The sequence below is a fragment of the Equus przewalskii genome, chromosome 6 (assembly GCF_037783145.1).
Source record: "Equus przewalskii isolate Varuska chromosome 6, EquPr2, whole genome shotgun sequence".
Taxonomy (NCBI): Eukaryota; Metazoa; Chordata; class Mammalia; order Perissodactyla; family Equidae; genus Equus; species Equus przewalskii.
In genome coordinates, this window is record NC_091836.1 from 52,482,122 (window position 1) to 52,501,928 (window position 19,807).

At 47.9% G+C, this 19,807-nt stretch overlaps 1 protein-coding gene across 1 annotated transcript in view; it reads left to right on the forward strand.

Annotated features, from left to right (window-relative positions):
* The window catches only part of MUC16 (mucin 16, cell surface associated), a 77,923-nt gene that overhangs the window by 53,068 nt on the left and 5,048 nt on the right, over positions 1-19,807 (forward strand). Inside the window, exons 40-60 of the mRNA XM_070626623.1 lie at positions 428-600; positions 721-756; positions 1,231-1,355; positions 1,641-1,708; positions 2,325-2,497; positions 2,611-2,646; positions 3,194-3,229; positions 4,142-4,177; positions 7,236-7,360; positions 7,453-7,520; positions 10,749-10,921; positions 12,317-12,352; positions 13,228-13,293; positions 14,231-14,352; positions 14,454-14,521; positions 14,683-14,855; positions 16,191-16,321; positions 16,667-16,734; positions 17,373-17,521; positions 18,624-18,787; positions 19,111-19,178. Coding sequence (XP_070482724.1) covers positions 428-600; positions 721-756; positions 1,231-1,355; positions 1,641-1,708; positions 2,325-2,497; positions 2,611-2,646; positions 3,194-3,229; positions 4,142-4,177; positions 7,236-7,360; positions 7,453-7,520; positions 10,749-10,921; positions 12,317-12,352; positions 13,228-13,293; positions 14,231-14,352; positions 14,454-14,521; positions 14,683-14,855; positions 16,191-16,321; positions 16,667-16,734; positions 17,373-17,521; positions 18,624-18,787; positions 19,111-19,178 — 2,094 coding nt within the window. The remainder of the gene's footprint in view (positions 1-427; positions 601-720; positions 757-1,230; positions 1,356-1,640; positions 1,709-2,324; positions 2,498-2,610; positions 2,647-3,193; positions 3,230-4,141; positions 4,178-7,235; positions 7,361-7,452; positions 7,521-10,748; positions 10,922-12,316; positions 12,353-13,227; positions 13,294-14,230; positions 14,353-14,453; positions 14,522-14,682; positions 14,856-16,190; positions 16,322-16,666; positions 16,735-17,372; positions 17,522-18,623; positions 18,788-19,110; positions 19,179-19,807) is intronic.

The window sequence follows — 19,807 nt, forward strand, 5'->3', positions numbered from 1 at the left end:
CTTGAAGTGCTGAGAGGTGAGGGAAGTATAGTGGATCTAGGAAGAACTGAGATGGGAGCTCATACCTGGAGAGCAGTAGGCGATGGCCAGGAGACACCACTCCATGCCAGGAGGAGTGTTTCAGGGAGAGGGAACACAGGTGGAGAAAGCAGTGGCTAAGGTAGAGAGAGCATGCAGGACAGAAATACTCAAAAGCGAGGGGAAGGCGGAGAGGTGAGCAGGGCAGGCCTGGATGCCGTGTTGTGCTTGTTGGGACGTTGGGCTTCACCCACAGCCAGTAAGGAGCCAAGGAAGGATTTCAGCAAATGTCTGTTGACAAGAGCCCCAGCACTTTCCAACTTTCCCTACGGTACCCCCCACAACATTCTCAAGGACCTTCCACAGATGACTCCTCATTGTCTCTACCCCTGTATCCCTCCCTCCACAGACCTGAGAAAGATGGAGCAGCCACTGGCGTGGATGCTGTCTGCACCCACCACCCTGACCCCGTGGGTCCAGGGCTGGACAGAGAGCAGCTGTACCGGGAGCTGAGCCAGTTGACCCAAGGCATCACCAAGTTGGGTCCCTACACCCTGGACCAGAACAGTCTCTATGTCAATGGTGAGCAGTGGCCACCTTTGCTTTGCTGAATTATTGAGCCTGCATTCTCACTCTCCATGCCTTCTTTATTCCTTCTCCACCTCCAGCACCTTCTCTCTCTCTTTCCCTCTCTCTCTTCAGGTTACACCAACCAGACTTCAGAAACTACTCCCAGTGGTGAGTACTCAGTGGTCTTCTGAAGGCCCCCACCAGGGAAGGAAGCAGCAAGGCCCTGTCCACATCTCCAGCTGTCAGGGAGGGAAAGAGTCCAGGACACAGGCTGGGAAATCATTTCAATGAGTCATCTGTGAATCACCTCTGTGTTATCTGCTGAACACAGAAAAGTGGCCACTAAATGTTGGTTGGGTGGATGGATGGAGGAAAGTAAGTGAACAATTGAAGTGAATAAGAATGGTGGGTTGTAGACGGTCTCCTTCAAAGCTTCATAGCTTCCAAATCTTTCCCTCTTTCCCCTGAAGCATTTGATGGTCTAACATTGTCCATACTGGTTATTCTGGCATCACCCCAAGCACGCTCAGCCATCGCTGTGGTCTCCAGCGAGATGGCTGCGGTTCTCAGGGCTATGGTGCCAGGCCCTGCCCCCATTCAGCTGGACTCAGCATGGTCTCTCCTCTCCTTCCCCTGCTGCAGCCACAGAACCACCCCTGGTGCCTTTCACCATCAACTTCACCATCACCAACCTGCACTATTTGGAGGACATGTGGCCTCCAGGCTCTTTGAAATTCAACACCACAGAGAAGTCCCTGCAGTCCCTGGTGAGAGCCCTGCTCACTCCATCCAGCCCCACCCATTGATGCCAGCCCTGCCCGCCTCACCTCTGCCCCACCCATTGATGCCGGCCCCACCCAGGAAGCCAATTCCACCCACCTAACCTCCATCCTGCATACTGATGCCAGCCCTGCCCACTCATGACCACCGCTCCACTCCTGCCGCATCCCCTGGTGCTAGGCTCGCCCGCTTCACTCTTGCCCCACTCACCAGATGACCATCTTGCCCTGGCTTTCAACCTATCTATTTGCTTCCCATGCCCTCATCCACAGCTTAGACCCTTGTTCAAGAACACCAGTGTGGGCCCCCTGTACTCCGGCTGCAGACTGACTCTGCTCAGGTGAGACCTTGGAATAACCAGCCAGGGCTGACTCCAGTGCTCTCAGACCTGAGGAGGAGTTTGGTTTGCTTCCTCCCTGACCTCTCTGTCAATGTCCTCCACAGAGGTGGAATTCAGGAGGCACTGGCTCCAGGACCAACACCTCATCTGATTGTAACTCTCCCTGCTAAGTGTCCCCAGATTCTGCAAAGCCCATCAGCAGGATTGGGCCCTAGCCTGGTCATCCTTCTGAATTCCCTCCTCCTCTCCCTTTGACCAATAGGGGCATTTCCTTTAGGTCTTCAATTCTGTCCCCGGGATTTCTCCCAAGACAAGCATGGCTTTTCCACTGACTTTAATCTCAAATTCCAGCTTTTCACCTGTCTCAAGTATGAGCTCTCCTGTCCCCCTGCCCTAAGGAAGTAGGCTTCTGCCTTGCAATTTAATGGTAATTTTCCCACCTACTGACTTGGCTCACAGTTCCAGGCTTGCTGGAAGTCAGCGCACCCAGAGAATCTAAGTCTAATTTCTCACCTCTCTCCTAGCCTTCTCATTTCCTCTGTCCCACCCCCAGGGATCTCAGGACTCCTCCCTAAGGACTCCATTTATTGTCATCCCCTTCACCCTCCCTTCCCAGGCCTGAGAAGAATGGGGCAGCCACTGGAGTGGATGCTGTCTGCACTCACCGCCCTGACCCCAAGGGCTGGAGCCTGGACAGAGAGCGGCTGTACTGGGAGCTGAGTCAGCTGACACATGGTGTCACTCAGCTGGGCTCCTACACCCTGGACCAGGAGAGTCTCTACATCAATGGTGAGGGGCTGTCATCTTTCTTTGCATTTCAACAGGTCCCACATCCTCTGTCTCCATTCTTCCCTTTACCTCATCCCGCCCCCACCTCACCCAATGTCCCTCTATCTGTGCAGGTTACACCCACAAGATCAAGGCCGCCACCCCCAGCAGTGAGTATTCTGAGGCTTCAGAAGTCTCTACAACCCTCTGAGTGCCAGCCCTTAGGAATGGAAGAGGCCAGGAGCCCACTGCCTTCACTCCCCATCCCCACCTCACCTCCAGGCTCAGAAAACAAGGACCAATGCCCTTTAAAGCCCCAGACGTGGGCACCACCTTCTTGGCATCTCCAGGATGATGAGGTCCCCAACCCAAGTCCCTGGGCTATTTTCTCCCCAGCTTCTGTGATGATAGTGTCTTCATCAATGGTGAAGAGCTGTGTTGGGTGTGGGTCTCCTCCTCCACACTGACTGGGCTGTGCTGCAACAGATTGCGCGCCAAGTTGACCTCTATGGGGGCCTCACATTTCAGAGTGCTTTGAGCAAGTCTTTAGCCTCTCCGAGGATGGGAGGGTGGATTTTCTCTCTTCTAGGTGAGCACTCTGTCTTCCTTTTAAGAAGCCACAGCTGTGATGGTCCAGCTGCCATCTCTCCAATGGCCGAGTTGCTTCTTCATTGTCTCTCCCTCCCACCTTCCTCAGCATCTCTCCCTCTATTGCAGGTTACAGTCATCCAGCCTTAGCCACCACCCCAAATAGTGAGTATTTCAGACTTCTGTGCACCTGTGACCACTGTCCTGCCCCCAGAAATGGGAGCTGCTCAACCAGCCAACTCTTCCCCACTGTCATTCACCATCTGGACGGAAAGGAGTCCAGAGGACATGCATAGAAATGTGGGCTGAGACATAACAGGACTTATCTCCCATCTCCCACCTCACACAACCGAGGATGATATCCTAACTCCAGACTAAATGGTGCATAGAGAGAGGTGTACATTTTATAACGAGAGCCACCACCACTGCCACCATTTCCTTAAAGGTATAGCACACTTTGGATGCGGTTCCTGATTTTTTTTTCCCTCAGCTGCTGTGACCTCCACATCCTTCCCAGTGTCCTTTCTGGCTCCATCCCCCGCATCCTGCTCACAGATAGGAAGGCTCTTACTGGTACCAAAATCATTTGTACCAGATCACTTCTTCCCTCGTTGCTCACTCATCTGAGGTAACTCATCCATTTCTGTGGATTTCAGAGATCATCTAGCTGCTCTGAATCCAAACCCTGAGTCCAGCCCACACCACACAGCAGCTCCTGACCCTTGGTCCACCCACCTCCTGGACATCACCCAGTCTGTGGCCCTGGAGTCACCATCTTCTCCCAAACTTGCTCTATCTCCTGATCACCAAAGGCAGGGACATGGGCGCCAACCTGCACCCTCCCTCCCACTCACCTCCCTCATCCATCCATCACCAAATCATCTTTTCTCCCTTTGGGATCTCTCTCGAGTCCTTCCCTTCTCTGCATCTGCATCACTCTGCCTTTATTCAGCCACTGCCATTTTTCACTAGGACGACTGCAGTAGCCTCCGTTCTGGTTTCCTACAGTCCTCCACACGGCAGCTGCAGCGTCCCTCCCAGTGTACCTATGTCCATATGATTCCTGTCTCTCTACAGGTTACACCTATGGAGCTATAGCCCCGACTACTACCAGTGAGTATTTCTGGCCTTATCCCCTGGGCCCTTTCCCCATTTGGGGTTGAGGAGCAGTTGTTCTCCTTCACGCCATGCCTTTGGTGAGGGAAACTCCAAAAGAGCCCCTAATTCATCCCTTCTCTCTCTCCCGGGTTCTGGTGGAGAGTCCCAGCCCAGGGTGAGAAAACCTTAGACACAGACGTGTTCTCCACCCCATTCTGCCCTCACGTGGTTTTCACTTTAATTCTCTTACAGCCCTGCCCTTGGTCCTCCTTTCTTCTCCTTTTATTCATATGTCTGCTTGTTGATCTGAGAGGTTCTCCACATCAGTGTTGTACCAGTTGTGGTTGGATTTCCAGTGAACATTTGTTGAAACTGACCACCTTCCAGGCACCATGCTAAGTTACATACTGTGTTAGTTTGCTATGGCTGTTGTAAAAAAATACCGTATGCTAGGTGGCTCAAACAACAGAAGTATATTTTCTCAGTCTAGAGGCTGGTGTCCAAGTTCAAAGGACCATCAGGGTTGGTTTCTCCCAAGGCCATCTTCTTGGTTGCAGATGACCGCCCTCTTGCTGCCTCTTCATGTGACTGTCCCTCTGCACACACATTCCTGGTGTCTCTCTGTGTCCTAATTTCCTCTCCTCATAAGGACATCAGTCAGAGTGGATTAGTGCCTGTCCCGCAGCCTCATTTTAACTTAAGTACCTCTTTAAAGGCCATATCTCCAAATACAGTCACCTACTGAGGGACTAGGAACTAGCTCTTCAACATATGACATTTGGGGGTACACAATTCATTTCAGAACACATACACTCCACCCTTTAATTCTGACTGCAACCATGTCACTTGGCTCCATTTCACAGATGAGGAAACCCAGACTCAGAGAGGCTTTCAAGTCACACAGCAAATAAATAGCAGAACCTGGAGTTCTTATCACTCTCAAATTTGTGATCCCACTCTTGATGCTTTTCACCATCAGTTAATTTATTCCTAAAGATATACTGATTTTAGGTACACACCTATTATATGCAGGAACTCCTTTTGCATCCCCAGCAAACCCTTGTAGGTTTTCAAGGATTAATTGCCCTTGCATTAGGGGTGTGTTTTCTCAATCCCCTCAAACTATCCCTGGGTCAATCACTGGCCTTTTACATCAAAGCAGCCTCTCTCACTCCTTCCAACCACATCAGGGTTCTGGGCTCCTGTAGTCCAAAAACAGGTGTCTTTTCCCAAATTATAGGAAGAAAAATAAGTTAAAGTCAGCTCCATTGACTCCTTTGTTTACCACTGTCCAGTCCTTGGAATAATTTCTGAGCATTTTAGGACCAAGTCAATGTCCATGGAGGGAAAGCAAGATGGATGGATAGAAGGAAGAAAAGATGAATGGAAGGAGAGAGGGAGAAAAGAGGGATGAGCAGATGGAAGGAAGAAAAGATGAATGGAGGAAAAAAAAGAGGAGAAAGGGAGGAAAGATGTATAAATAGATGAAAGGACAAAATAAGGATGGGAGGAAAGAAAAATGGATGGATAGATGGAAGAAAAGATGGACAGAAGGATGCATAGAGGGAGGTATAAAGGGGAAGAAATAAAGAAGGAAAGGAGTGAGTTAGGAAGGAATGATGGATGGATGAATTGATGAATGAATGGATGGATGGATGGATGGATGGCTGATGGGATGGATAAAGGATTGGATGAAAGGATGGGTGGATAGTTAGATAGATGGTGGAAGAAAGCAAGGAAGGGATAGAGGGAAGAAGAAGAAAAAATGAATGGGTAGGAGGAAAGATGGAAGGAAGAAAGGGGAAAAGGAAGCTTGGAAGGAGTGATGAACAGAAGGGAGGAAGAGAGGGGAGTTTTTCTCCCAGAGTTTTGTCTTGACTATTTAGCTGCTGCATTGCTTATCTTTACTAGAGTCAGGCCACAGGACTTCTGGTCTTGCCTCAATCATTTGTTCTACTTCCCCTGGGCTCTACACAGGTCACCCCAATTATTGAGCACTGCACCAGAATCAGTCTGAGCAAGAGCATAGCAGGTAGCAGGAGAGTTCACAAGCAAGGACTCGGGGGTCAGAGGACCTGGGTCCAACCAGACTCTCCCTCCCTCCAGTGATGTGACCCCGGGCAGGCGACCATTTCTGTACTTTGGTTTCCTCCTTTGTTTAATGTGGGTAATTCTAGTACCCAGCATATATTTATCCGTGTAAAAAGCTCTGTACATACTAAGTGATCAAAAAGCATTTGCTTATTTATTTTATGTAATAAACCCTTACACAGTGTTTACTCCATGCCCAGCACTGTGCTTAAGTGCTTTACAAATATTAACTTGTTTAAACCGCATAACAACCTTTGAAGTAGGAATCATTATGATCTCATCTTACAGATGAGTAAATTGAGGTGTGGAGAGGTTGGTTATAGCTGCTAGGATTGTTGGCTTTTCTAACCAAATGCACAGAAGATTGGCATACCTACTTATAAGGGCAGGAAAGATAGATGATAGGCTATGGTTGATAGGTAGATAGATAGATAGATAGATAGATAGGTGATAGATAGATAGGTGATAGATAGGTGATTAGATAGATAGATAGATAGATAGATAATAAATAGATAGATAGATCTCCTCTTCTGATGACCAGATATGCCAACCTTCTATGCAGAGGTCTAAAAAGCCAACAATCCTGGAAGATATAGATATAGATCTATCTATCCACATAGAGAGAGAGAGAGAGAGACCGAGGCACCGAGAGACAGAGGTAGACGGGTAGAGCAGAGAGAATGTGGTTGAAAATCTCTGGGGTCATCAGTTCTGCATCAGTGTGGCAAATTGGAGCTTTTCCTCCTGGGAAAGTACAAGCCACGAGTGTTTTCACAGAGCCCTCCACCCCTGCATCTGGGAGGGAAGGCCATCTCAACCCCCCAAATCATTAGCCCTGCCATTACTTGCTACTGGAGTGTCTCCATTAACAAGTGACCCTCAGGCTTATCTGGAGGAGGATGTGAGCCTTTTGAAGCCCCAATCTAGGGTGGACGTAGGGCCCCCTGACCTCCCCTCGAGCCTCTCTCTGCATTTACCATAGCTGGAGAGGTCAGTGAGGAACCATTCACAGTGAACTTCACCATCGACAACCTGCGCTACTCAGCGGACATGGGTCGCCATGGCTCCCTCAAGTTCAACATCACAGACACCCTCATGCAGCACCTGGTGAGAGGACTCTTCCCCCTCCCGCTCTCCGTGACCCATCCTTGGGGCTGTTGCCCACCCCTGACCACCACTGGCTCTCGCTTCCTCTCCAGCTCAGCCCATTGTTCCAGAGGAGCAGCCTGGGTCCCCGCTATGCAGGCTGCAAGGTCACTTCCCTAAGGTGAGAATGCTCCCCCGCCCCATGACCCACCACCAAAGGACATGGACTTCTGACTATGGGGGCCACCCCCAGTTGCCACAGGCTATTCTTGGAGGGTCTTTTTCTGCATCCATTTTTTATTACATTATTAATTTTTGAAATTGTGAAAAAATACATATAGACATAAAATTAACCATTTTAACCATATTTAAGTGTGCAATTCAGTGGCATCGGTTACAGGCACAATATTGTGCATCCATCACCCCTTCTAGTTCCAGAACTTTTGGTCACCCCAAGCAGAAACTCTGTACCCACTAGGCAGGTACTCTCCCATCTCTGGATCAGGTTGCGTTCTGTTGGGATTTATGAAGCACTTCTCCATTCCTATTCTCATTCCGCTGATGCCGATGGTACAGCTCCTCTGAGGCAGGTGGTGAGACCCACAGGGACAAGACGAGTACCACCCCTTCCCTCATCTAGTGGAGAAAACAGATACTAAGCAGGAGAATAAATACCTGTGTAAGGTGATTTCAAATGAGGTAAGGTGATGTGGAGCATAGATATAGAGTGATGGGAAAGCAGCTTAACCAGGGGACAGGATAGCGTCTCTGTGGAGGTGACTTCTGAACTGTGACCCAATTGGTAACAAAGATTCAACAATTAAAACTGTTCCAGGCAGGGAAACAGCATGTACAAAAGTCCTGAGATGGGAATGAGCTTGGCATGTTCGATGAACAGCAAGGATGCCAGTGTGGCTGGAGCAGAGAGGGAGAAAGAGAGGGGGAAGAGAGGGGATTTGAGATATCAGCAGGGTCTACACCGCGTAGAGTCTTGGAGGAAACTGATTTTTTGTATCCTTTCCTTTTTTCTATTTTATTGAGGTCATAATGGTTTACAATATTGTGAAATTTGAGGTGTACATTATTATTTACCAGTTTCTGTATAGACTGCATCATGCTCACCACCAGAGGTCTGATTTTTATCCGTCACCCTATATATGTGCCCCCTTACCCCTTTTGCTCACCCCCCCAGCCCCATTCTGGTAGTCACTAATCTGTTTTCTTTGTCCATGTGTTTGCTTATCTTCTATATATGAGTGAAATCATGTGGTGTTTGTCTTTCTCTGGCTTATTTCACTTAGCATAATACCCTCAAGGTCCATCCGTGTCCATCCATGTTGTTTCAAATGGGATGACTTTGTCTTTTTGTGGCTGAGTAGTATTCCATTGTATATATATACAACATCTTCTTTATCCACTTGGGTTGCTTCCACATCTTGGCTATTGTGAATAGTGCTGCAATGAACACAGGGATGTGTAAGTCTCTTTGAATAGTTGATTTCAAGTTCTTTGGATAAACAAAGTAGTGGGATGGCTGGGTCATATAGTATTTCTATTTTTAATTTTCTGAGAAATCTCCATACTGTTTGCCATAGTGGCTGCACCAGTTTGCACTCCCACCAGCAGTGTATGAGGGTTCCCTTTTCTCCACATCCTGTCCAACATTTGTTATTTTTTGTCTTGCTAATTATAGCCATTCTAACAGGTTTAAGGTGCTATCTCATTATAGTTTTGATTTTCATTTCCCTAATAATTAGTGATGTTGAAAATCTTTTCATGTGCCTGTTGGCCATCTGTATATCTTTGGAAAAATGTCTGTTCATATCCTCTGCCCAATTTGTGATCTGGTTGTTTGTTTTGTTGTTGTCGAGTTGTATGCATTCTTTATATATTTTGGAGATTAACCTCCTGTCAGATGTATGATTTGCAAATATTTTCTCCCAGCTACTGGGTTGTCTTTTCGTTTTGTCACTGGTTTCCTTTGCCTTGCAGAAGCTCTTTAGCCTGATGTAATGCCTTTTGTTTATATTTTCTTCTGTTTCCTATGCCTGAGTAGACATGGTATTGAAAAGATGCTACTAAGATTGATGTCAAAGAATGTACTGCCTGTATTTTCTTCTAGGAGTTGTATGGTTTCAAGTCTTTAATCCATTTTGTGTTACTTTTTGTGCATGGTATAAGATAATGGTCTACTTTCATTCTTTTGCATGTGGCTGTCTGGTTTTCCCAGCACCATTTATTGAAGAGACTTTCCTTTCTCCACTGTATGTTCTTGGCTCTTTTGTCAAATATTAGCTGTCTGTAAATGTGTGGTTTTATTTGTTGGCTTTTAGTTCTGTTCCATTGATCTGTGTGTCTGTTTTTGTACCAGTACCATGCTGTTTTGATTACTATGGCTTTATAGTATATTTTGAAGTCAGAGATTGTCATGCCTACAGCTTTGTTCTTTTTCCTCAGGATTGCTTTTGCTATTCGGGGTCATTTGTTGTTCCATAGAAATTTTAGGATTCTTTGTTATAAGGAAATTGATTTTTTAAATTGTGGTAAAATATACATAACATAAAAATTACCATCTGAATCGTTTTAAGTGTCCTTTTCAGTACTATTATGTTCACATTGCTGTGCAACCAATCTCTAGAACTTGCAAAATTGAAACTATATCCCTTAGAGAACGACTCTCCAGTTCCCTCTACCCCCAGATCTTGGCCACCACCATTCTACTTTCTGTCCGTATGGACTTGACCACTCTGGGTACCTCATATAAGTGAAATCATATGTATTTGTCATTTTTTGACTGGCTTATTTCACTGAGCATAATATCCTCAAGATTCATTCACGTTGTAGCATGTGTCAGAAGTTCCTTCCTTTTAATGGCCAAATAATATTCCGCTGTGTGTATGTATCATCGTTGGTTTATCCATTCATCAGGACTTTAGTTTTTACATGGAGAAGTAATGTACTGGAGGCTTGGGCTTCAACATGACAACAGTGAACTATGCTGTTCCTTTACCTGACCACATGGAGATCACCATCTGGAGGAAGTAGGGACAAATAATATATGCTCACACAGTGGGTGACCAGGGCTGTGATGGGGGAAGCATGGGCACTGTGGGAACCGGAAGAGGCCCCTGAACCAGCTGGCAGGGTTCTTAGAGGAGGAGGAGGAGGTGTCTAAGCTGAGACCAGAAGGATGAGCGGGGAATTACCCAGGTAAGGAGAGAAGGGGAGAGACTTCCAGACAGAAGTCACTGTATGTGCAAAGATCCTGGGGTGAGAGAGTATGGCCCAATGGAGAAACTGTGAATGGTTCAACAAGGCTGGAACACACAGTGTGAGATGTGTAGTGACCACAGCAGGAGAGGTGCCAAGTGGGCTGCATTCCCCTAAAGGTCAACCTCTCCTTCTCCAGGTCTGTGAAGAATGGTGCCAAGACAGGAGTGGACATCCTCTGCACCTACCGGCAACCCCCTAGTGGCCTGGGTCTGCCTGCCAAGCAAGTGTTCCATGAGCTGAGCCGGCAGACCCGTGGCATCACCCGGCTGGGCCCCTATTCTCTGGATAAAGACAGCCTCTACCTCAATGGTGAGTAGTTCTCAGCCTACCTCACTGGGGCCATGCCTGAATCCTAGAAGGCTCTTCATTTACCAGTCAGTTCTCTAGGGGAAAACTTGGGACAAACTCAGGTGTGAATCTCGACTCCACACTGACCCCACACAGCCACCCTGAAAGGCTGGTCCTTGATTAAACCCATTTTGCAGATGAAGAAACTGAGGCTCAGGAAGGTTAAGTAATTTGCCCAAGTGGGTGTAGCTTGAGAGTGGTACAGCCAGGGCATGAGCCCCAGTTGTCAGCATCCAACGCTGTGCTCCACTCGACACATTAACTCATAGAAGAGTCTTTGAAGGGGGCCCTGGGGAGAGCAAACCCAACATCTCTCTCCCCTCCCTGCTTTCTTCTCAGCCTCAACCAGGGATGGGCTTCCCTCCTGGGTGGGGCCCTGAGGCCAGGAGGGAGGCAGGCTCTCTGAACATCTGAAGGGCCCAAGCTTTGGACCTACTGGACATTAGCCTAGAATCCAGGAAGGGACAGCATTTACGATGGTGACTCTCATTTTGGGCTCTAAGATGCAGAGTTTGGCCATGGGGAGGTTGATTGGAATGACTCAATTTCCCTCCTCTCTGTCTCCAACCTGGTAATGGCATTTGGCAACTCATACTGCCTTATCTCCATAGCCCCATCAGGTGGGAGGGAACCATCCTGGTCCTGTATGACCCATTTTAGCAAAGAGGGAGATGGAGGTACAGAGAAGAGAAGGGACCTGACCACACCCTCAGGAGGTCTGTGGCCAGTCTGGGTCTTGATGTTCTGAGTTCACATCTGTTCCCATCACCTTGGCCACTGCAAGGGCCAGTTTAGGATTTTCTGCTCGTAAACCGCACAATGTACATGCTTCATTTTGTTCACTCATTCAGCATTGACCAAGCATCTACCATAACCCAGGCCTTGTGCCGGCACAGGGACAGAGATTGGCTACATGCACAACTGTCCTAATGTAGCTCCAGTGAGGCAGAGACTGTTATGTTCAGTGCTGTATTCCCCAAATGTAACAGAACCTGGCACATTGTAAGCTCTCAATAAATACTTATTGGATGGAGGGATAGACTGGAGGGAGGGTGGAGCGGCAGATGGTGGGACAGATAGATATGTCGGGGGATGAATGTGTGAACATAAATATGACGAGAGCCTCTTGGTGGGGGCATGATGGAGAGGAGGGTAAGGAAAAATAATTTCCAATCAAAAGACCAGGAAAGCCTTTATTAGTGGAGATGATGTTTGAGTCTGATCTTAGAAGACATGTAGATGAGCACGTTGTACAGAGGGAAGGGCATCCAGGCAGGAACCCCACATGGACAAAGGCATAGAACATTTGAGATTGTTTTGCCATCTCCCCTTAACATGTGACTTTTTGGTTTCCAGGTTATAATGAACGTGGTCCGGATGAGCCTCCTACAAGTATGTATCTTTGCCACCAGTGCCCATTTCAGCCTCAATGGGTCTTGACAAAACTTAGGCCTCTCTTCTGAGTGTCAGTGGGAGGAAGAATGCTGAGTCCTTGGCCTCTGTTTGGACCTGCAGCCATAGTGTTGGCTTTCTGAATTTTCTACATCCTTCTAGGTTAGAAAAATAAATTTGAACAAGCATTCCCTATAGGGATAAGGGTTGAGGTCAGATAATGACCTTGTAGTCCATGCCCCCTGAAAGCAAAATCTCCTACAGGGACCACAAAAGCCATCTCTGTCATGCTGAAAATTCTGGTGGCCCTTCATTTGTTTGACCAAATTTTCCCATTCATTCTTTCAGGGGTCCATTCATAATCTTTTAACCTATCCCTTTTTCCATCCTCCCAGTTATCCCTTCTCTTGGACTCCTTCCTTCCTTCCTTCATCCATCCTTTCATCCTTCTATCCATCCATCCTTCCAACCATCCTTCTGCCCACTCACCTGTTTGTCCTTCCTTCCTGCTGTCCTTCCATCCTCTTTCTTCCCATCCCTCCAACTGCTCTCCTTTATTCTTCTTGCTTCTCTCTGACCCTTCATTTGTCCATTCTTCCTCCGTCCATCCAGGTATCCCATCTGTCTGTCCATCTTTCTGCTCATCCATCTGTCTTTCCTCTGTGTTCAGTCTCTCTCTTGTTCACCCATCTCACTTGCTTGGGTTCATCTCACCCACAGGCTTGCTCATCCCTCTACTCACACTGTCACCCCTTCCCTCACTCTCATTTATGGTTCACCTGTGAATGGTGGTCCTGGGAGACCACTGCTACAACCCAGGTGAGCCTGGGGGCTTCTCCCACTCTATCCCTCCTTGATGACAGCCTTTTCCACAGCTCCTGAGCCGGTCACCACGTTCCTGCCCACTTCCTCATTACCTGTGCAACCAGAAGCCACCACAGGTATCTGGGGTGCCCCTTTTATTTCCCAAGAGAGGCTCTCCAGCCCCACACCTCCACCTGCCAATTGTAAACCAGGATCTGGGAAGCCAAGGTGTGAAATTATGGTTTTAAGGCAATCATGCTAATCACAAAGATTATACCAACAATGAAGTCTGATGCCGTCCCTCAGAGAGCCCCTAGTCTTGTGAAATTAGCACACTATTATAACACAATGTGGGACGTTTTGAGGAGAGGCACCTGGCATAATTTGAAGAGGAAGAGCTTGCTAGAGAAAGTTTCACTGGAATGGAGTCTTCAAGAATGAGTAGGAGGGATCCAGGTGCATAGAGGATGAAGACTTTTCCTGGCAGAGAGGATTCCATGAACAAAGGCTCAGGGGCCAGAAACAGCATGGTGTATGGAGAGGATTGAGAGCAATGTGGTTTCCATGAAGCATAAATCTTAACCCAGAGTAGATGGATAAACTGAGACTGAAAGGTCGGCAGGAACGTGCTTGGGAAGGGCCTTGAGTGCCAATTCAAGAAGCTTGAACTTAATACTGAAGGCTGTAGGGAGCCATGGGTGGTACTAGAGCAGTGGCAGCCCTAGTGAGATTTTCATTTCAGAAAGATTTTTCTAGTGTTCCGTGTACAGAGCATCCTTTAGACAAAGCATCCAGTGAGCCTGCTGGAGTTTGGTCCAGGTAAAAGAAGGTAAGACCTGAGCTGGGACAGACATGGAGAGCAGGAGTATATGTGAGGACCGCTCTGCAAGTGGAATTGGTGTTGCTGGGAGGGAGGAAGAGCTGAGCACATATGCTGTTTCTGACTTGGGTGACCACATGAGTGGGTGGTGTACCACTGGGAGTGAAGACAGCAGATTGTAATGAATCCAGGACTCTGATCTGGTCTCAGGCCAGCTGTCACTGACAGCCATAGCTTTCCCTCTCTTCTTGCAGCTTTGGGACACAACCTAAAGACCCTCACAGTCAACTTCACCATCTCCAACCTCCAGTATTCAACAGACATAAGCAATGGCTCAGCCATGTTCAACTCTACTGAGAGGGTCCTGCAGAGCCTGGTAAGATGCTGGCCCCAGCAGCTCCTGGTAGGATAAATTCTAGCCAGCCCCTCCCTCAGCCCCTGTCCCTCCTGCTCACCCTCCTCCCGCTTCCTCCCCAGCTTGGATCCTTGTTCAAGAAGAGCAGCCTGGGCCCCTTCTACTCGAGTTGCAGGCTCATCTCCCTCAAGTAAGACCTTTTCCTGAGCATTTGCCAGTAACGACCTCTTTTGTGACTGCCCCTCTCTCAGTCTTCCCACTGTCCTCCCGTTTGCTCCTCCCTCCTTCTGGCCCCCACCCGCAAAGGTTTCAGGACCTCTCTCTATAGTCTCCACATCCCTCTCTCCCCAGGCCTGAGAAGGATGGGGAGGCCACCAGCGTGGACGCTGTCTGCACCTACCACCCTGACCTCGTGGGCCTCGGGCTGGACAGAAAGCAGCTGTACTGGGAGTTGAACCAGCTGACCCACGGTGTCACCCAGATGGGCCTCTACACCCTGGTCAGGGATAGCCTCTTCGTCAATGGTGAGTGTTCATGTGGACTTGGATTCATATGATCGCTACTTGTCCCTGTTCTATTTTATTTTCTATTTAACAAATCAGCCCACATTCTGGTTGGGGGACACCCTCCCCAAACCCCCATGGGGAGGGTCCCTGCTATCATGTCAGTCAAACAGCATGAAATTCTTTGATCAAGTAATGTAATTAATTTTAATTCAAAACCAAAATCTCTGACCCATGGGGTCTCTTGGGACAGCGAGTCTTCTCTGTGATGTTCCTCGAGGCCAGTTTCTTACCCAGGGGTGACTCTGCCCCCAGGAGATAGTTGGAAATGTCTGGAGACATTTTTCATTGTCACAGCTGGGGGAGGGAGCTCCTGGCATCTAGTGTATAGATGCCAGGGACATTGCTATTATCTTCCAATGCACAGGACACCCCCCCAGGACTTATACAGCCCCAAATGTCAGTAGTTCTGATTGTTCTGCGAGTGAAAGACCTCACTGCACGTGGTCCCCCAGTTCCTAAATGGGCACCAGACCAACACTTACCACACTCCACTGCAATTAAATGTTTAATTATCCAACTCCCCCCTCACACTCTGAGCTCTACCACATTAGGGACATTAGGTTATGTCTAGTGAGGTTCTATATCCTCTGTTCATAATATGTGGGTTCATCATGGTACCCAATAAATGAGTGAAGGAATGATCAAATGAGAGATGAGTATCTTAGGCCCTCATATTTGGGAATCCATTGTAGCTCACATTCATTCATTCATCAAACACATATATATGACCATTCTGTTCCAAGCCATGTGCCAGGTACAGAGTTAGAAGATACAGGTTCTTCCCCTGAAATTCACAGTGAAAGTGAACTAAAGATTTTTTATGGACAAAAAAAGGGCATAAACACTGTTATTAACAGGGTGCCATGGGAGTTGGGAGGAGGGACAAGTCAAGGAGGGCTTCCTGGAAAAGGATTTTATGTTCCCTAAACTGTGTTGCACGCTGGGACATGGCAAGAACAAGATAGATGAGTCCCTACTCTCATGGGGCTCCATTTCACTGGGCTCCTGAGGCATGAATAGGAGCTTTCCAGGAAAAGAAGAGGGTAGAAGAGCATTCCAGGAAGCTGGAACTGCATCAGCCCAGCAGAAAACCTCAGCTCAGGAGAATTCTTGTAAAATTCCAGTTCTCCCCCGCTTTGGGGTGACTTTCCATTTGGAAGCCCTCACAGCCCCCAGCTTGTGGGCTTGATTCTGGATGATTCTGACAGTAGGCAGGAGCCCCCTGGGCCACCATGCTTCTGTGCTGAAAGTTGAGAGTCTCTGCCTGTCTATTCTTCCTCTCGGTGGCTGCAGGCTATGCCCCCAAGAGTTTATCTATCCAGAGAGAGTACCAGCTAAATTTCCGCATCATCAACTGCAACCTCAGCAGCCTGGAACCCACGTCCTTGGAGTACACCGCCCTGCTGATGGACATCCAGGACAAGGTGGGTGTCTCCCCATCTCCCATCTCTCCTTGCCCTGGAGGCCCCTCTCATTCCTCCGTCTGACTTACATTTATTAAGTGATTGTCTCAACTCTTCACTTTCTCTGTGTGCTCCGGGTTCTCTCAGTTTCCAGAGACAGTGCCCTAGCTGCCTTCCCCATTGCTCAGATGGGTAAACTGAAGCTAATAAAGGGGCCTTTAAGATCACACAGTGAGTTGGGGCAGAGAAAAAATGTGAACTCAGGTCTCCTTTGCTACAAGGCCTGTGATCTTTCACTGGCTCTAGTGGTCCCCTGCAGCCCCAGGAGAACTCCATCTCACCCACTCTCCTTATCCTTTGTTCTAGGTCACCAAGCTCTACAGAGGAAGCCAGCTACGAGACATATTCATCTCCTGCCTGGTCACCGACTTGACGTAAGTTGAAGAGATTGGAAGCATTGGCTGATCTGGCAGCTGTTGGCTCTGCAATGATGACATTGACCATGGTCAGTCTCCTGCTGAGCACTTTTGTGCAAGATCATCTCATTTAGTTCTCACAATGGCCCCCATGAAGTGGATACAATGATCATCCCCATTGTGCAGGTGGGAAAACTGAGGCTCAGAGAAGTGAGGTGAACAGCCCAAGAACTGTCACAGTTGGGTTTGATCCCAGGTCTCTGAGGGTTGGATGGAGGAACTAGGACATCTACACTTGGGTAGAAGAAGGTCATAGGACACAGTGCTGACTTTGAGTATTTCCAATCTTCAGTTCCTTCATCTTTTACATGAGGATAATTGTAACAATACCTTCCACCAGCGTGATGGTGAGGGAATGTGTAAGTCACTTCTTAGAGGCACTCCATAGATGTTCATTATTTTTCCTGTTATTGCTTCTGTCCCCAACTCCTGGAAGCCTTCCCTTTTTGGTCAGGGTCTCTTCTCTAGCCTGGAGGAAGAGGCAGCCAGATAATCCCCCACTGCTTGCCCCTAGGTGTCTGGTTGTATAAAGCAGGAACTCGGGAGACACTGCTGGTGTTTGGTGCTGTCTGACTTCATGTGGTCCCTGTCTCTAGGTTGGATTCCATGTTGGTCACCATCAAGGCACTGTTCTCCTCCAATCTGGACACGAGTGTGGTGAAGCAGATCTTTCTAGACAAGACCCTGAATGCTTCATCTCACTGGCTGGGTGCCACCTACCAGTTGGCGGACATGCATGTGACAGGTGTGAGATGAGGGGGCTAGCTTTAAGCTGGAAAATATTAGTCTATGCAGATGGATGGGACTTCTGAGTAACAGTGGAATGGATCGAGGCTCCAGAGGGAAAAAGGAGGCTTTCTGGAAGCTCATCTTGATGACCCACGGCAGTGTGTCATCCAACAGGAGGCATGAAGAAAAAATGTAGCAATTGCACCCAAGGGAATGGTTACTTTTCACATGTCAATTTTTCCAACCCCAAATGTGAAGGATCCTGGGTTTCCTTCTTAGGTCCCCAGTTATGAGTTATTGATTGATTCATTCATTCATTTATTCGTGCATTCAACGAACAGTTAATGAGGGTAAATAGGCACTGGTGATACATTGTGTTAATTGCTGTAATGGAATGTCAAGAGCCCGTGGGAACCCCAAGGAGGGGCACACAGCCCAGTCTTGGAAAGTTTTCTAGAGGAAGTGATGAAGAAACTGAGATGTGAGATGTGATGGAGAAAAGGACCTAGCCAGAGGGAAGAGATGAGGAATCATGCTACATGTGTCTGTAATCTAGAAAGTAGATGGATCATGGCATATTTGAGGAAGCTGTGAGAAGTTTGGTGTGGCTGGAGCATACACTTTGACATGGGAGAGGTGACAGTTGAGGCTAAACATGTGGGCAGGGAATTTCTTGGGCATTGGAGTGGTTTGTGGAGCAACATGACACACTCAGAGTTCTGCTTTAGAAAGCTCATCCTCTGATGCTGTGTGGAGAATGAATTGGGAGGGGGAAGAAGACCAGAGGCAGAAAGACCCATGAGGAAGCTGGGTCAGCAAAGGTGTATGACAGATGCCCACTGGGGGATCAACACCTGCGCTTGCCATCTAAGCCCCAGAGAGGCCCAATATCCTCTTCCCCACATCCTAGTGAACTCATAATGCTTGGTGGAGAGTTGGACAGGTAGACGAATGAATGGATTCAAGGTGGACAGGCAAATGGAGGGTCTCCTGTAGCCCACTTTTAAAAACCCAGCTCAGGTCACGTTTCCAGGAATAAGTAGACTGGCTGGAATGATCCATTTGTTAAAACCTTCCCCAGATAGGGGACTTTTGTACTTTCTTTTCTTTTATTGTAGAAGTGGAGCCGACAATTCATCTACCGACAGACAAGCCAACAAGTAGTCCCAGCTCCCAGCACTTCCAGCTGAATTTCACTGTCACCAACCTACTTTATTCCCAGGACATCGCCCAGCCAGGCACCAGCAAACACCAGCAGAACAAGAGAAGTATTGAGGCTGCGGTGAGCATGGGGTTGTGTGTCCACTCTGTTCCCAAATAAAGACTGACCTGTGGATACTTGGGAGCCAGGGGGTGACTGTTCATAACAATTCATAAAGACAGGTCCTTATTCCCATTTTATAAATTAAGAAACAGACACAGAGAGCTTCAGTAACTGGCCCAGGGTCACATAGCTAAGTCAAACCTTAGAACAAGACATCCTTGGCTGGACCAGCGTTTTTGAGACAAGAATGAATAGATGGGGAAGTGTGCTCTGTGGCTGAAAACTCTCTGATGCCACTGGACCCGGGATTCTGACCAAGGAAGTGTTGCCCTGTCTTTCAGCTCAACCAGCTCTTCCGAAACAGCAGCATCAAAAGCTATTTTTCTGACTGTCAAGTTTCAGCATTCAGGTGAGTTCCAACTCAGGACCTGATCACTCTGGAGACTTCTGTTGTCCTTTAAGTAAAAGTGTCTCCATGCCATAATCTCCCAGTACCTATCTCTTATGGAAGAGAGCCCTAGGAATACGAAGCTGTTACCTAAAAAACGGCTTCTTCCTAAAGCAGTGAGCACAACTGCCTGAGAGACTCGAAAGACCTTCTGTAAACCTTAGCAAACATGGCAATGCCTGGTGCTGGGAGCCATGGAAATGGTGTATAGAAACACTGCCTCAAGACATCACCTACTACAGTCAGGATCCATGGAAGGTGGGGGGCTAGAACTGGTTGCCATAGAATCCGGCAGTCTAACTCTGCTGTCCAAGAGTGGAGCCACTAACCACTGAGGCAGTTTAAATGTTTTATACTCCTATTGAGATACGATTCACATACTGTGTGTGTCTGTGTGTGTGTGTCTGTGTATTTCTTAGGATTTTTCTATATACAATATTGTGTCATCTGCAAAAAGAAATAGTTTTTCATCTTCCTTTCCAATCTGGATGTGTTTTATTTCTTTTTCTTGCCTAATTGCCCTCATTAGAACCTCTAGTACCCATGATTAACATATGAGATGAGGGCAGACATCATCGTCTTGTCCCTGG